This window comes from Athene noctua, chromosome Z, assembly GCF_965140245.1.
Source record: "Athene noctua chromosome Z, bAthNoc1.hap1.1, whole genome shotgun sequence".
NCBI lineage: Eukaryota > Metazoa > Chordata > Aves > Strigiformes > Strigidae > Athene > Athene noctua.
Window position 1 is genome coordinate 43,278,295 of NC_134077.1, and position 18,118 is coordinate 43,296,412.

Genomic DNA, 18,118 nt, shown 5'->3' on the forward strand with positions numbered 1-18,118 from the left:
ACATGTCCAGCTTGCAACTATACTAAGATAAATACCGAAGTGAGCACCTGTTGGACAATTTAATGTGTCACATTTTTCCAGATTTCAACTCGAGGTGTTTGCTTACCTGAGAGCAACTAATTCCAGTAACCAGTGAATTCGAACTTGTTCAATGCCACCATACGGAACAGAAGAAATGTAGGCAAGGTTCATCTCTTGGTCTTTGCTCAGGTCAAATAGGTCAGCACGGCTGTGAGGTAAGGGAGGGCTTCAGGAAAGGAGGGACAGAAAAGAAACAGCACACTGAAACATTAACTGGCAGCTCCACTGGGTATCCAAAGATCTGTATGCTAATTCCCTATACCACCTGCAAGATCCAACCTGGCATGAGGAGCACTGTCTAACATGAGACGAAAGCAAAACAGAGTTGCAGGTTATTTGGGGCTAACTGAGTACACATGTAGTTTGGCAAAGTGAAACATAACTTGGATGCATCTCATTGCAGTGCCCAAAGGAAGGTATTATAAGATAAGCAGTCATTGCTGCACAGATAACAATCTCAGGCATCGGTGGCCTGAAGGAGCCATACAATGGCAATTGACTCCGAGTAACTAATGATAGAGAAGCTCGGTGTCTTTTAAGCTTTGGAGTGGAAGTCAGACTTCCTGAGGTCTGCAATAGCACAAATATGGGGTTGATCTTCCTGATGAAGTCCATGCAATGACATCAACTCTTGCTCTGCTGTGGAAGCTACACTTTTAGAAGCAGAATTAGACCCTCAGGGCCTCCACATTATTTGGCCATGTTCAACTCACCCCTAAGCATAAGGAAGCACAGGAGTATGTGGGTTGAGGTTTCTATGCTTGATGCTGCAAGCAGCTTAACGTGCTCACTGCTGTACAGCAATGGTCATGTTAGCATGACTTTGGTGTCTACTTACTCCACAAAGATTAACATAACATAGAGGCACACTTTTGCTGCCTCTATCTCCACAGATAAGTAGCTTCAAGATGGAGGGAGATATCACCCCCACCCTCCACAAGTCAGAAACTTAGAATGCTGCCCAATTCACTGGGTGTGGGGATCCTCAGAGACTCTCATTAAGCCTCCTGGTAATGTGCAAATTCTGAGTGTTAAAGCATTTGTATCACAAGAAAGATAAAACATTGACCCCAAGGTTTGGTAAAATAGTTCCACATGTCTTCACACTGCAGAGAGAACTTGTACTCTTAACTACAGACTGTAGACTAACTGTATAAGTGAAAAACTAAAATAGTTTATGCTTTGTTTACTGCAATCTACATCCTCTGAGGGGTGGATCCGTTCTTATGCTGACTATAACTCTGATGGGAAAAATAATACTGTCATCCTCTCCTCTGTCCCCCTCCACATATCCATCATACCTCCAAGGTCGCCCCTAAATGAACCTGCTACCGTATAACCATATGTGCACAAGGCTGGAAAAGCCTGACCCCACCTAGGTAAGAACTTGATGCAACTTCTGCCCCAGCTAAGGTACCATCTATTAACCCATCTCCTGCACCCATGTCTTTAAGTACAATTCTTGACACAGATTACATCCTTGTAGTGCTTCATAAAAATCAGTCAGCACATGTGAGCCCCTCTGTGCAACTTCACCGACATACAAGACACTTAAAAATCACCTCCCTGATATTGCTTCAAGTCACACAATTGAGACTGAGAAGTTACCGATTACACTCTTACTAAAAACGCATCAGACATTTGGGTTTCCTTTATTTTTCCAGTGAATAAGGACAATATTAACTCTTGTTTCTGAAGGAGTGCTATACTACTACTACTCTGAGATTTTAACCTGCTTCAGTTCAAGCAGTGGCAAAGATGGAAGTCAAGGCATAAAGCATTCACATATTTTTGCTTAGTCCACACTGAATAAACACACTGAAATTCACAGTCTGCTGGAATAAATCTAGCAGAAAACATGATGAGAAACAAAAGAAAGTTGGCAGAACAATGGGTTTTGTTAGTGGTAGCATCAGTATCTGTCCTTTCCTATTCTGAGTGGAAAGTGCCTATTCAAGAGCACATCAAGCCTTGCAGTCTCCCAGGCTGCAGTTTAAATAGGCAAAACATACTATTTTTTAAGGCAGTTTTTCATTAATGTTTGTTAACACTGAAAGCAAAAATTTGAAACAAAAAATGAACAGCAAAAGAAAAAATCTAGAAAGCACAGCCATTTCTCTTCATAAGAATGTATTTTAGGTCCTGTTATGTTTTCCCACCAACAAGGAAAACTAATGGAAAATTGGGTTTTTGTCTTAGACAACCTTTACACATTATACAAAAACCCCGCACAAATTAATTTTTGTCCAAAGCACACTCTGCTGATTAAATCCCTGTTGCAATTCTTTTTCCTACAACTGTTATTTAATCAACTGTATGCCTAAATGAAGGAGATCATAATCAGTTTAGAGTAAAACACTGACACGGCTGAGGAATATACCAAAGGCCTTTGAGCCTGCTGGAAGCCTTCATGTATCTCACAAAACTTGGCTGTTCAACCCATTAGCTCAGCAAGACTGGGCTTTCTCTGAGAAGCAAAGCACTATCAGGATATGAAGCAGCGGAGCTTAGATCAACTGGACTCACTGGCCACATCAGGAAGGCGGTATACTGTGTCTTGCAAGAACAAATTCCTAGCACGAACAGGCAGTGAAGCTTTGCCAGGGCACATTTAGTGACCGTGACAATGAAAACATTGTAAACTAAATGGAATGAGTTCCTAAGCATCAACGTATGTGCTGTCCTGTGCTGTGCTGTGGAAGAGGAACCTGGACGGTTCGCGGGTCCTGGACGCAAGGGAGCAAGTCAGAGAGGAAAGGTCGACTAGCCTTATCTTGTGATCTGCTTTGTTTACATTCACTGGCCACGTCCCACGACCAGCTCCACGCAGGTAACAGGCTGGGCAGCAAAGGGCTGCGAGGTGCCAGGCCCTCTGACTCTCGAGCAGCAGGCCCGGAACCGCCTATGTTCCTCCAGAAAGGATGTGTCCTCACGCCCTGGGATCCTTTACTTGAGCAGGGCTGAGGCAGCCGGCTCTCTCCCCGGCTGCTTCTTGCCAGCGGTGCGTGGCCTACCGCCGGGCGCCGGCCGCAGGGCTGTACGCGCTTACCAGAACCCAGTGCTCCTCCAAAAGTGCTCCAGGGGCCGCTCGGCTCGCCCGACATTCACGGACACCACGTACGCCGCGGAGCTGGCACCCAGCTGCGCCACCAGCCATAGCAGCAGCACCATGCCGGCCCAAGGAGCTGAGCCGAGCCGAGCCTTGCCGAGCCTTGCCGAGCCATGCCGAGCGTAGCCGAGTCTTGCCGAGCCTTGCCGAGCCATGCCGAATCTTGCCGAGCCCTGACGAGTCTTGCCGAGCCTTGACGAGCCCTGCCGAGCCTTGCCGAACCCTGGCGAGCGTAGCCGAGCCTTGACGAGCCCTGCCGAGCCTTGCCGAGCGTAGCCGAGCCCTGCCGAGTGTACCGAGCCCTGCCGAGCCTTGCCGAATCTTGCCGAGCCTTGCCGAACCCTGGCGAGCCTTGCCGAGCCTTGCCGAGCCTTGCCGAGCCTTGCCGAGCCCTGACGAGTTTTGCCGAGCCTTGCCGAGCCCTGCCGAGCCCTGCCGAGTCTTGCCGAGCGTAGCCGAGCTCTGACGAGCCCTGCCGAGCGTAGCCGAGTCTTGCCGAGCCTTGCCGAGCGTAGCCGAGCCCTGCCGAGCCCTGCCGAGCCCTGCCGAGCCTTGCCGAGCCTTGCCGAGCCTTGCCGAGCCCTGCCGAGCGCTGCCGAGCCTTGCCGAATCTTGCCGAGCCTTCCCGAGCGATACTGGCGCCGGCGCCCACTACTGACGCACCACGGACGCGACGTAGGCGCCCGCCCACGGGCTAGGACGACAGTACCTCCTACCCCCAGGCGCTCCCGCCGGCCCTGGGGTGAGTGTATTTAATTCACTTCAGAAGGCGCAGATTAGGCAACTCGGGTAGTAGCGTCTCTGCCTGAAGCCTGGGCGTCTCGTACTGTTGTTGTCCTGGCATCGCTGACGACCAGGAGTTGCGGCGCGGTACGCAGTTGCTGCTGCATTTCTCTTACATACCACACGGGGGAAGTATACTCTTAACGTCCTCGTGCTCCGTGTTGACAGACCTTTACGAAAGAGTAGCGGAATGTAGTAGTGCGCGGGATCAAAACAGCCTTCTCCAAAAGAACATATCAGCGGGATTGAAACTGTGTCCGTTTTTTCAGTCTAAACTTATCTACTGATCTCAGTATGGCAAAGAGCTTTAAATGCACCTTATAATGGAGAGGCAAGGCCCAAGCTGAGCTCTAGTGAGGTTTCCATGAAGGTTTTAAGAGATTGCTTTTATCCTTACGGGAAATGCCAGTTTGACTGCCAGGCCGTCTGCAGAGGGACGGTTGTTTCCTCCAAGCTCTGTTTTCTGTGAAGACCTGAGGAAGGTGTTAAACATGTAGTGGAAGTGTAAACTCAAGCGGGATCTGACAACCTAGGGGCCAGTAGGCAGGGGTAGCTCAGGGGTGAGTGCTGCTGCCTGGCCTTCAGTGAGGGCTGCAGGCATTTTGCCAGCTGGAAACGATGGTGCTTGGGGGGAAGGATCTCACAGACATTGCTTCTCTTCCCCCCAAGAGGGATAGGCTGGAGGAGATGAACACCTGGTACCAAATGCTCTACTGTGGTTTGTTGCTTACTAATGGCAACCCGGCACGTCATTGTCTTTAAGTGTGGAAAGTTCACTGCATGACAGGCACGGGTACCAGCACCTAGCTGTAATAGGTGTGGAAATTATCCCTTGTGGAGGAGCCAAAAGCTCAGCTCTCAACCAAAGACCTACCAGCAAATTTCAGCAAAAATATATTTACAAGGAAGAAACCCCATGAACCCCATGTTTTCCTACCACAGACTGTCCCCATTGGCATCAGGAAAGCTTGAGCCCTGGTGACCACTCTGGCTTTCCCTCAGAGACTGTCAAAACAGAGCTATTGCATTTCAACTTGGCTGATTTCAAAGTCACATTTGGAAGACAAGGTGTCAAACCAAAGCTATGTTCAAAACCTTGGCTCTTCTCAGACATGATACCAGGCATGTTTTAGAAAGTCCTGAAACACAACAGACATGGATGCAGATGGAACTCTGTGACCTACAGCATCACACAGACACACACAAGTCTATGGGACCGATGGGATACACCCGAGGGTGCTGAAGGAGCTGGCTGGGGTGCTCGCCAAGCCACTTTCCATCGTTTACCCCCGTCCTGGCTGACCAGGGAGGTCCCAACTGATTGGAAATTGGCCAGTGTGACGCCCATCTATAAGAAGGGTCAAAAGGATGATCTGGGAAATTACAGGCCTGTCAGCTTGACTTCGGTGCCCAGGAAGCTGATGGAGCAGCTCATCCTGAGTACCATCACACAACACATGCGGGACAACGAGATGCTCAGGCCCAGTCAGCATGGGTTTATGAAAGGCAGGTCCTGCCTGACAAACCTGATCTCCTTCTACGACAGGGCAACCTGCTTATTGGATGAGGGAAAGGCTGTGGGTGTTGTCTACCTTGACTTTAGTAAGGCCTCTGACACTGTTTCCCACAGCATTCTCCTGGCGAAACTGGCTGCTCGTGGCTTGGAGAATCGCACACTTTGCTGGGTTAAAAACTGTCTGGATGGTCGGACCCAAAGAGTTGTGGTGAACGGAGTTAAATCCGGCTGGTGGCTGGTCACGAGTGGTGTCCCCCAGGGCTCGGTTTTGGGGCCACTCCTGTTACACATCTTTACTGATGATCTAGACGAGGGGATCGAGTGCACCCTCAGTCAGTTTGCAGACGATACCCAGTTGGGTGGGAGTGTTGATGTGCTCGAGGGTAGGGAGGCTCTGCAGAGAGACCTGGACAGGCTGGAGCCATGGGCTGAGGCCAACTGGAGGAGTTTCCATAAGGCCAAATGCCGGGGGCTGCCCTTGGGCCACAACAACCCCCAGCAGCGCTACAGGCTTGGGGAGGAGTGGCTGGAGAGCTGCCAGTCAGAGAGGGACCTGGGGGTGCTGATTGACAGCTGGCTGAACAGGAGCCAGCAGTGTGCCCAGGTGGCCAAGAAGGCCAATGGCATCCTGGCTTGTGTCAGCACTAGCGTGGCCAGCAGGGACAGGGAAGGGATCTTACCCCTGTACTTGGTGCTGGTGAGGCCGCACCTCGATTCCTGTGTTCAGTGTTGGGCCCCTCACTACAAAAAGGACATTGAATGACTTGAGCATGTCCAGAGAAGGGCAACGAAGCTGGTGCAGGGTCTGGAGCACAGGTCGTACGAGGAGCGGCTGAGGGAACTGGGGGTGTTTAGTCTGGAGGAGGCTGAGGGGAGACCTTATCACCCTCTACAGCTACCTGAAAGGAATCTGCAGAGAGCTGGGTTTGAGCCTCTTTAGCCTATTAGAAAGCGACAGGACAAGAGGGCATGGCCTCAAGTTGCGCCAGGGAAAGGTCAGACTAGATATTAGGAAGCATTTCTTTACAGAATGGGATGTTGGGTGTTGGAATGGGCTGCCCAGGGAGGTGGTGGAGTCCCCATCCCTGGAGGTGTTCAAGAGTAGGGTCAATTTAGAGCTTAAGTATATGCTGTAGGTGGGAACTGTTCTAGGCGAACGGTTGAACTAGATGATCTCCAGGGTCCTTTCCAACCTAGATGATTCTGAGTCATTATGTGACATTTAAAGAAGTGTCTGTCAAAGCTCAGGGAAAGACTCTTCGCCAGGAGTCTGACAAGACCGTGGTCTCCAAAACATTTCCAGGAAGGTCCTTCTCAGAGACTGGGGAGTGGCTAAAGAGACTGTCTTCCTTGTTTTCTACAACTTCCCCCAAGGCATGGGGAAGTGCTACACCTAGCACATCAACCACATCAGACCAGAATTTGGGAGATGGAAGATAAGACAAAACCCCTGCCAGAGGAGAGACAGAGAACTGGAGGCATCTCTGCATCATTCCCAGGTTTCTCTTCCCATGTCTAAGAAAGCAGCTAACAAGATTTTTCAAGGTACTTCTGAAGAACTGCAGTTCCCAGCAGAAAATCTTTCCTGCTCACCACAGCTGCCCTTGTGCCTCTTGCCAGAGAAAGAAAATGCAGCAGAAAGTGTTACCTGCTCCCTGTGAAGGAGTCTGGTGTGCCTCTGTTCCCAAAACATCTGCTGGGATGCTGCAGGGAGAGCAGCTGAGGCCAAATGTTTGGCTTTTTCCCAACCAGGGTAGCCAACTGGACCAACATGTTCCTGGATGGACAGATATCTGGATATTTTTTGTAATAACTAAGCACTAATAATGATGAGGTGTTCTGGAGCTTAAGACAGCCTTTGTTTCTTGGGCAACTTCACATTCCCACATGGTAGCATCTGGTCTTTGGGCAAGTGGACTCAGCTGAATGGTCTTGAGTTTCATGTCACATCAAATCCAGTCTAACCAGGACTCCTGCTAATCCAGTCTAAACATGTCCTGCTCTTCTTCCCTGCCACTGCTTGCCTGCTCCTGCTGTTTTCCAACAGTCAGATCTGACAGCAAGGCAGCTGAATGGAGTATAGTCCAGCGGATTGACTGGGTGGGAAGGAACTCCTTTTTTGGTTAGTTTGGTTTTTTGTGGATTAGCAAGCTGCAGAGACACAGCACCGTGTGGCTGTGCTGCCTGGTAGTCCACAACAGAGAAAGCGCATGTGCAGGGTTGGGGGGGAGAGAGACCAGCCTTGACTCAACTGCATGCCGTTAGGCTGGAGAAGGCATAGTACAAAATTCCACTCTGACTCATGCATCTCCATAGCTTCCATAGCATGGGCAGCCTTTGTAAAAAGATCACTCTGAAGTGATCCTGTTGCTTGCAGGAGTCCAGCAAGCTGTATACACCTGTCTCTACCACGTATTTGCAACTGTGCTTCTAATTGTCTACAACATACTAAAGGTATCTGTTGATCAGACATACATATCTGAAATCAGGAGTCTGATAAGCAATGCAGCATGGATCTTAGTTATGCTTTTCTCATGGAGGGCTTGTTTTTAAAGCTTAGCTTATGACAGTGTTGCAGCTTTCTCCCAAGACCTGGTGAGAACTTTGTGAGCCCTGGGATTTCCTTCTTCTTCTTCTTCATTGATTTGTCCCAGTGACAAGTGATGAGTATTTGAACTGGACGTGGCCTGCAGCTATCTGTGCCTTTCATCTCAATGGGACAGTCTTATGCTTCTTCAAGACCTGTAGTACCTCTAGCACTAGGTTTCTGCCAACAGGCTGTGTGGATTGCAGACAGACATAAATATCTGCTCCCTGATGGTGATTGCCTTTGCTGATGCTTGCTTTTCTCTAAAGCAGCAGTGATCAGCCCCAGCTAGAAGTAGGATGTGGTGCAGTAGGATTTTGGTGCTCTCTTGTGCACCAAAAAAGCTTTAAGGTGCCTGGGACATATCATCCTTGAGTTGTATAGTCACCACTTTGAGATTGGCAAGCATTTATCAGTTGAGTAGGAGAGAACAGGGTGCTTTACACCCCTCTGTATGGTGGGATATGCCATTTCCTCCTAGGGGTTTCAGATTTCTCAGTGTCTGCTTCCTTACTGGTGCCACACCATCATTTTTCTTCTGACTCCCACTTTTGGTCCAGAGATACAATTCTGGTTTTAGAAGTGCTTTATGGCTTTTGCAGTGGACTTTTTGGACTTCATAGCTCAGGTGCAGGTCCTCTGCCCTCTGAGGAGATCAGTTGCTGGTATACAATGTAGTCTGGGTAGATGCAAACAGCCGGACTCAGTGATGAAAATACTTCTCAGCCCTTCACAAGGGCTTTTCTTCTCATTGCTTAGTTTACCTAAAATGTGATTAGGAGGTCTTGTTATCACCTCTGCAGAATGCAACAAATTTAACAAGTATTATGGGAACGCTTGCAATTCTAGACACCATCCATGTGTGTATCTCTAATATCCCAAAGCTGGATACAATCAAGGACAGGATTTGTCATCTTCCTGCATTGGTGATACCTTGTCATTTTACCCTGGCTTTCACTCAAGCATACATAGTGTATATAGTAGGGTTGCTCAGTAAACGCTTTCTCATTTTTCCAGGGACATGGACCTTATCATCCATATGTCAGCTCCTAATCCACCTTGATTCATTGTGACTCAAGGGGGTTGCTTTATGTAATTCCAGCAGTGTACATCTATTTTTGCCTTCACATGTAACCTGGTACATATAGTTCTGTCACTGCAAGTATTAGGCTGATACAAGGAAATGATCACCTGCTTTGCAACTTATTTACTTACAGCAATTCATAATGATTTCTGAGTATTGCTTAATAATCCTGCTTGCCCTGACTGTTCTGTGGAAACTTACCAAGGATGGTAATGTGATGCAAAAATAAGAAACACGTCCTTGGAAAGCAGATGGGCTTTAACAAGTTTACTTTTTGTAGTGGATAGATAGCCGTATATGGACAGTAGAAACTAATACATTGGTGCTTTTAGATAAGATGGTGGTAAACTGGCCGAAACCACTCTTGTTGTTCAAGAAATTGGTCAAGAGAATCTGTGCATGCTCCGAGGAAAAGTACAAGGTGAGGAGGACTGTGAGCCTTCCTCACAGACCCAAAGACCCCCGAAGACACCCACCAGGAGGCAATGCGCCTGTGCAAAGAGAACATAAACTGCTGACACCAGCCTCTAGAACTAACCCAGCCTTACTCGTGCATATGTGTGTTTGTGTTATGTAATCCAATGAATATGCATATCCACACTATAAGTTTTTGGTAAAATGTGCGGTGGGTGTGCAAGCTTTGTGGAGAAATCCCCTTGCACCCTGGATGCCAGAGTAATCATACCTGCTTTATAACTCTCTGACTTGTAGAGTCTGTTGCTGCATATCAAGGCCAAGGGCTTTAATTAACCTGACAGAGAGTTGTCTCAGGGCTTGTCTTGGCCTGAGGTTGTTTTAGCCGTGGTAATGATTGTTTGGTGGACAGGTGACTGTTGCCTGCGTTTTTTCAGCTTAGCTCAGTAAATACCGTCAAGGGTAAAATGTCTCAGGATGCAGCAAGGGCTAGCTGCTTCCTGAAACAGAGGGAATTAAGGGGGTTAACAGGGCTGGCAGGGCGTCACCAGCCCAACCACTGCCTCTGAATCCATGAGCAGGGCAGACACTGAAGTGACAGATGTGGTCAGCCTGGAGTCCTGTCTGGACCAGGCAAATTCATGGTGACAGGACAGCCCTGAGGTCTTGCTGGGAAGTCAGTCTACAGATCAGGGTCCAGATCAACAAGGTCCATGGCCAGATGTAGGCAGTGCTGAGACCAGCACTTCTACCAGATAGCTGGGGGGAGGGTTTGAAGGCCCCAGCCTGAGCTGAAATGGGGCTTTTGCCCCATGGGCAGAGGCTGTAGGTGAGGGCCTCAAGGGAGGCTGATCAGTGCCATTGAGGCCTCTTAGTGCACTCAGGCCCTGAATAAACATCTGTCAATACAGACTGTCACCGCATAATTCCTTATGTTAACTGAAGTTGGGGGCGGTTGTGTTGCAAACTGTGGCAACACTTGTGTTTTGTTGATGGAGAGGACCACTGTGAAGATGCAATGTTCTTTCTATTCTGGGAAGAATTCCTATTCTGCTTCTTTAGCAGTATTGTGGTGCTGGTCTTGATGGTAGTATGTGGTCCTTCTGCACTTCAGAGGGAAATAAATTAGGAAGACTTTACTGCTGATTGTAAAATTCTGGGTTTACTCCGCTGTCCCTGAGCAACGAGCTACCCTGTCTCCAAGTGTTTAGCTGGGAACCAATGAAAGCAAAACAGACTTTATTAGGAAAATATACAAAAACAGTGCAAGCGGGGCTCAGGCAGCCACTCTACAATCACCACTGTCCTACCTTTGGTGATGAAATTGGCATGCCAAGGACTCAGAGTGATAACTACTTTCTGCTTAAGCAGAGCTTATGACCTCCCTGAGTCTTAGGACTCAGAAGGACAATGGTGGGCTAAACATAAGGGCAGAGAAAAGGCATAGATACTAGGAATGTAATGTATATCCATCTTAATCTTATTTTCAGGATTACTGTAACTGAACTAACGGTGCCAGTCTCCTGTATTTTAGTTAGACTGTGAAGATCTTAATTAGACTAATGATAAATTCTGAGCTCCGCATCTAATCTATATTCCCCTTTGCACAGAGCAAAGTATGTTTATAATGTAAGGAGTGTTGCACAAGTACCAGAAAGAATGGCATGGATGGTACATAACAGTCACCATCTACACCTCTATTGTGACTGTGGTCATGTGTAGGAGAGGCAGTACTGTGTTGGCTAGCTGATGATGATATACTGCTTTGCATCCTTCTCATAAACTACTTTTATCTCCTCAGTTTCCTCTTTGGAAATGTTGTGGTTTGAACTCAGCTGGTAGCAAATCTCCCTGTGGCCAGTTCTTTACTCCCATTCACCCCTCCCCAACTGAAGTAGGGGAGGGACAAAAGAAAGCAGAAATTTGTAGGTTAAATAACAAAGATGTACTAGCAGAGCCAACAGTAATGACAGCAGTCCAAAGCCGTACAGAGCTGTCCGAAGCAGCTCAGACACCCTAGACACCTGCCCCGCCCATCTGGAAACCCAAAACAAACCACAGAAAGTTAACTCTGTCCTGGCCAAAACCAGAACACTGCACCAGCTCCTCTGGACAGAAATTACCATTTATCTGTGTGACACCCCACATAGTTCTCTTTAAACTCCTTAGGTCCTGTGGTGAAATGACGGTATGCATGTATTTACCTATGGTCAGAGCATGTTCCACCTCTTGCTTTGAGGAAAGGAGACTGAGTGTGAAGGAAAGAACAGATTTATCCCTAAAACCTCAGACAGTCTTTGGTACTAGCATTGCTCCTAGAACCGGCATGGGCATACAGGATGGACAGGGGTTGAGGAGTTGATTTCCACAGTTCAGTCTGCCAAGAGCATACAAAAAAGCTGAAACATTGGAGGAGTGTTTAGTGAACTACTCCAAGTCTCACGCAGAGGTAAAAGATTTACCTTTTGTTACAACCTCTATTTACAGGGCTTCCTTAGAGGAACACAATGTCAACTCCTGTTTCTAACTCATGTTCTTGATTGAGAGCAGCTACAAGTCTTTTTGTCAAGTCTGTGATGGTGTAGCACATCTCAGGCAGGTTGTGAACGTGTGTAGATGGTTCCTTCCCATGTCAGACATGACAATTTGCTGGTAACATTTCTGCATAATACGGTCTTTTTCAAAACTGTCTCTGCAGGGTGTCACAAAGATGCAGCTGAAATCAGGGCTCTGTCCTGTTCTTCTTCACTCTTCTGCTCTGCTAAGCAAATCTTACTCTGTACTTATGTGGAAAGCCTAAGTAATGTTCATGCAGAGTAACCTTGAAGTTAGAAGGGAAAAACACAACTCTTTCTTGCCATCACCCATGCCTTTGGATGGGCAAAAAAGTGAATGTGCAAAAGCAGATAGATGGCTATCTTGTTTGGCTTCTCGAAGAGCTCAGTCGCTGCCTGGTGACAGTGGCTCACCACCCTCACCGTGAAGAATTTCTTCCTTATACCTAATGTAAGTTGGATATAAGTTACCCTCTTTCATTTTAAAACTGTTACCCCTTGTCCTATCACTACACTCCCTGTTAGAGTCCCTCCCCATCTTTCCTGTATGTCCCCTTTAAATACTGGAAGGCCACTATAAGGTTTCCCTGAAGTCTTCTTGTCTCCAGGCTAAACAACCCCAGCTCTCTCAGCTTGTCCCCATGAAGGAGGTCTTCCAGCCCCCTGATCATCTTCATGGTCCCCTCTGGACTCACTTGAGCAGGTCCATGTCATTCTTATACCACGGGCTCCAGAGCTGAATGCACTACTCCAGGTGAGATCTCATGAGAGTGGAGTAGAGGGGGAGAATATCCAGTTACTTGTAGCTGGGCAAGAACAAATTCTTGAACTATGGTTACAATTTCCAAGTGTTCCCAGTTGCTACAAGATTTGTGTCAGCTTCTGTTTTGCATCTCATCCAGGAGAGAATATTTATTATTTATGTATCTGTTCTTAACGGGTCAGTAACTTACCATTTGCCATAATGCTTGGTAAACAGAATCCAACAGACACTTCTTTTTTTTTTTTTTTTTTGTGAATAAGAATTAAAATTGTCTGTATTTGATCTGACAGCAAATTTTGGAAATCTGTGATGTCGGATGCATTAATATCAATGATGGCTCATGGTTTGAACTTTAAGTTCAGGTTAGATGCCCATCAACATACTAATTAATACAGGTTTGGAAACCTGCCCCCAAAATGGAAAGGCACAGGATTTACACATTCTCATTTGTTTGTTCCACAGGACATGGATTGCAACTGACATTTGTGGGCTGTGTGGGCTGTGGAGAGGCAGAGGCAAAAATAAATACAATCACAAACTCCTCTAGAAAAATCAGAATGGTTGCTCTTTGAGTCCTTTGGAAAGCTTTCATTGGCTCATTTTGTGAGTGAACCCAACTGTACTTAATTAAAACTATCTCTCTGTTACAAAGCTATTTGCCACTTTCACACCAAGTATAGCCTTAATTTCTATATTAGACTTCCTGTGGCCATCACATGAGCTCATGAGGCAACCCATTAGAAGCTCTTACGGTTAGGAACCATGTCAATAATTGAGAACATAAGTACTCTCCCAACACTGTGCTTGTGAAGCAGGTAAAGAAAACTAAGGGCATTGGGCCAATACCCCTTTCAAAACAAGGAATAAATATGTTTCCCCTCTGCCATATGATCTTCTGAGCTGTAGGTCAGTATTGCTCATAATCAGTCAAGAAACCAAAGTTCAGAATTAAATGCTCTGACTTTCATTCTACAATTGCTACAGCAAACCTATGGTTTGCCTCTAATCCCCTTTATATGCATCTTGTATAAGCCTTAATGAATGTTTAATTCCTTACCAAAGTCTTCCATTAAGGGATTCACTTTATTTCTGGGAGGCATAGGACCATCACACCTAACATGTATCATTTGTTTGACAGTTTTATGGTTCAGTTGGAACAATTTGCAGAGCTGTCCATCAGTATCTTCCCTGCAGCTTTGCAGCCTATTTTAGTCATGAACTGCAGAACAGACCAGAGTAACAGGCCACTGAGTGATACTTAGAAACTGAAGGAATAAAGTTCAGAAAAGCCACTGGAAATACTTTGCCAAGTGATTTGTTTATCTGTTCTACTTTGTTTTGCAAAGGCTTGCTGCTAGTGCATTAGAAGAGGAACTGTGCTTCAGAGATGTCTCCTCAGCAGTGCAGGACTTGCAGTATTTTTGGGTCATGGGTTTACACAGTTCTCTGCACCAAGTAGTAATACTGTCAGTTCTCTCAAGCTGAGCAGGGGATGTCAAACACCTATGCTGTTTTAGCATGGACTTAAGAGTGCACTGTGTAAGGCTGGTAAAAGCCTTTTTGTACTCTCCAAGTGTTTGGGCATCATGTGGTAGGGCAACAGCTGGAGAAAATGGAAGAGAGTCAACAACTTCAGCTGTTGGGCATCTCTGCTGGTGCACTGCCATGCAAAACAGTCTGTGCCCTTTACCTCCAGGCCTGGACAATCTCTAGCTGTCTGCAAAATGGCTGTGCTTCTCTGTGTTCCCAAAAGGTCTCTTTAGGTACTTTGCATACAGTTCTCAGGCATATCCCATCCCCTGAACTACCTGGCTTAGACTTATAACAGACCTTATATCTTGACAGATTTTCTTGTGGTTCACAGTTGTACACAAGCCATAAGTAAATGGTGACAGTTTGTGGTAACCTTCCCCATTTCATTGCCATTGCAAACGATAGTGGAGGTTATTCATGCCAACATTTCATACAGTTTCCCCAGGAAGCCCATCGTTCTTCTAAAAGAACAATGACCAGTCCCAGGGCAACAGCCTCTTGCCAGCTTGCTCCACCACTTTATACAGTGCTCTGTCGAGGCTTTTTGAAGGCTGTTAAAACACAGAGTGCACTCATGTGAAAAGCTTGGCATTTGCACCTCAAACTTGTATTCATGCTTAGCCTGATACAGAATGAGAGAAACAAGTCCTGAAAAGTATGTGTCCGTAGTGGTACCCAGACTAAAGCAAGATGGACTTACTGGGTTTCTTAAAAGATTGTTGCTATGCTTGCCCACAGATTTAAGTTGAAGGAGAAGGTATTGGTTATGTCGTGGGTAGATAATTAATGGGAAAACTTCTCAGACATGGTTTTTCCCATTTGCACAGTGGTGAGTGGATGTGCTCATGTTAACTGAGTACTCCTTTTCAAGGAACATAAGCCCTAAAATAATACATGTTAAAACTGGCAATTTTTGAAGTTCAAACAATATATTAAAACAGAATGCATGTTCATCCAGCTTCAGGGGTTTGCAGATGCTTCCTAAATAGACCTTGTGAATTCTTTTGCACAATTAGACTTCTCAGTTCTAGCACTTTCTGAAAATGAACTGGTAAACTTACTGAACTGGAGCGCAACTGCTTTCCTCCAAAGTCCAAAGGAGATTTAACAGCTCAACAGACATGAGTGTTGCACACTCATTTGGGATTTTATGGGCATATGCTTCTGTGCCATTACACGCTGTGCTGCAGCCTAATCTGGAAAGGACAGGATCATTAGAGGGTTTAGATTAGCCCAGTGCACCAGTTTCAAGTATGCCTTGCACTCTCAGGGCGTTCCCCAACCTATCAACAAGATCAGTAAAAACTTATACGCATACACACACACACAAACACACACACTCTTACCAGGCGAGTCAGCTCTCAATTTCTTGTCTATCAGAGGTTGCTGTCTGTAAACAGGTCTCCTTGGAGTGAAGACATCCTGTATTATAATTTTGCTACATGGTGGTTTCGTTTTTCTTCATGGACCACATTTTGCTGCTCCCAGATTTCCATGGCATTCCTCATACTTTCTATCTGACAAAATGGGTGAGGAAGAATGATTTTTTTGGGGAAAAGGGGATGCGAAGTAGCAAGCACTGGAATCTCTACTTTCCAAAGCTATACCTTCTTCTTTGGCTTGTGTTTTGCAAACTTCAGCCATACTGATAAGAATTTCTTCAGAGTCATTAGAATTTTGGGGTTAGGTGGAAGGATGAAACAAACGATAGAAATGATAGAAACAAAATATAAGTCAGTAATCTCTTTGATACCTTTTCATGTGACAAGTAACAAAGTATTCTGTGGGGACAGGCTACCAAGGCAGTAAAATCTAGAGATGTTTATCAAACAGGCTTTAAATTTTAATTTTTTCCCCTTCCAAAATTAACCTCACAATTTTCTCTTGAAAGTTTTCGTTTCAAATCACTTTGAAAAACACAAATTAGGATACTTGAAAAATTTCTGCTGGCCATAGAGGTGGCCCAGAGAAATGAAGTGTCTTTGCAAAGAATGTGTCTCTTCTTTCTATTTTTGCCTTCTTTCAGACTTTGACCTTGTCTGAATTGCAAGGCTTCTAGTCATCTTTAAACTAGGGGGTCGTATTGGCTGAGCCAGCAACATTTTAGTTCCAGCAGATGTTAGCTGTCATTGCCGCTCACACCTCATGGGTCTCCTTAGGGAATTTCACCCTTTTCTTTTCCTCGTCAAGCTGCAGCTCATTGACAGTGTAAATATGTTAGACAAGCACTGACATGCTCTTGTCTGTCTTGCTGATGATTTTGACATGGCACCAACTTGCTGTGATGCCCAGTGGATCACAGTTGCCACTTTGTGTCATTTCTTGCTCTTCATCGTATTTTCCTTCAATGTTTGCATTTGTGGCTATGGAGCTTTACTTCTGAATTTGCACCCCTGAAGCCAAGGGGTGTCCTACCCATTTATATTTACCTTCTTCACCACTTCTGATTCAAAATTTCTGTATTTTTTATATGAATGACAGTTGAAATCTTCTTGGCCAGCTCTGCACATTCCAGCTCAGCACATGCTTCAGCTTCAGTTGTGACTGTGCATTGATGTTCCTCCTAATGCTGGTAATGCAGGCTGATTTAAGATGCTCTTAATAATGTGCTATTGGATGCTCTGCCAAAAAGCAAATCACAATAGCTAGGTAGAGCACTCTTCTGTCCAACTGTATTGCTGATTCTTATGTGTTTTGCACCATTTTTTGTTTCATTAGATATTAATATAGATGAGTCATAAGCTCAAATACAATATATGAATAATATTTTAGTTACAATGCCTGAAGGCATGTAGCACAGAAATCTAACATAGAACCTGCCCAGAAGGTTAAAAATTGTAACTCGGGCATCCCCAAGTAACATGTTTCAGAATCACTGGAGCTTTGGTCATTTAAACTGCGGTGTCTTTGTTCTTTGTGCATCTGTGTTGGTGATTGATTTAAATTCTGTCAGTCCCACAGCTGTCTTTCTCCGTACACTTTTCTTTGAGAGTCAGTAATTAAGTAATGAATAAAGTGGATTAAAAGTATTTTCAGCTGAAGTCTGGATTTTTGGCTAAGTGGTTCTGTTTGCAGAAGAATGACACCATTTTATAAGGGTAAAAGAGTCCTCTCCATGCCCTTCATACTGAAAATTGAAATACTTCACGTAGGAGGCATGAGATTTCATGGGCAATGTCACTTGGCTGCTTGTTCTTCTGAGGCTGCTGTATGTCACTATAGTCATAGCATACTCCTTCTCGCCAGAGCTCTTGTCAGGGAGTTTAGGTTTGGCCAAATTCTTCTTTTCCTCATTTTTTAGTTTTTATTGAAAATGAAATTAAAATGTCCTGTGAAAATGTGCATGATTTTCTGACAAACTGTAGAAATGGCTCAGAAAAATAGCTCTGGGCTATTTAAAACAACACTGCTAAGACTTGTTGGCACAATGTGAGTACAAGTTCGGTGGCACAGTGCAGGCTCAGTTTTAGCACTGAGATGACTATTCTGTCTTTCAGAGTGAATGAAATTCACCAGAGACTTGCACCAGTTCTTTCTGGAGAGGCAAAATGTCCTCTGAGAAGAATTCTGACCAAATATCTCAGCTGATGGGAAATCCAAGTGCTCTGACATGAGTGCTCTAAACCTGCATACTTTGATAGGTTTTCACAGAGTCAAAAGAAAAACATTTACCCAATTTCCCAGTTCCACATG

General features: G+C 45.7%; 1 protein-coding gene across 3 annotated transcripts in view; it reads right to left on the reverse strand.

Moving 5' to 3' along the window:
* Positions 1-3,296, reverse strand: part of IDUA (alpha-L-iduronidase) — a 47,710-nt gene extending 44,414 nt beyond the window's left edge. For all 3 annotated transcript variants that reach the window (XM_074932848.1, XM_074932846.1, XM_074932847.1), the window contains exons 1-2: positions 3,131-3,296; positions 107-247 (exon numbers count right to left, since the gene is read on the reverse strand). In XM_074932848.1, the coding sequence (XP_074788949.1) occupies positions 107-247; positions 3,131-3,252 (263 nt within the window). In that variant the 5' untranslated portion in view covers positions 3,253-3,296. The remainder of the gene's footprint in view (positions 1-106; positions 248-3,130) is intronic.
* Between the last annotated feature and the right edge of the window lie 14,822 nt (positions 3,297-18,118).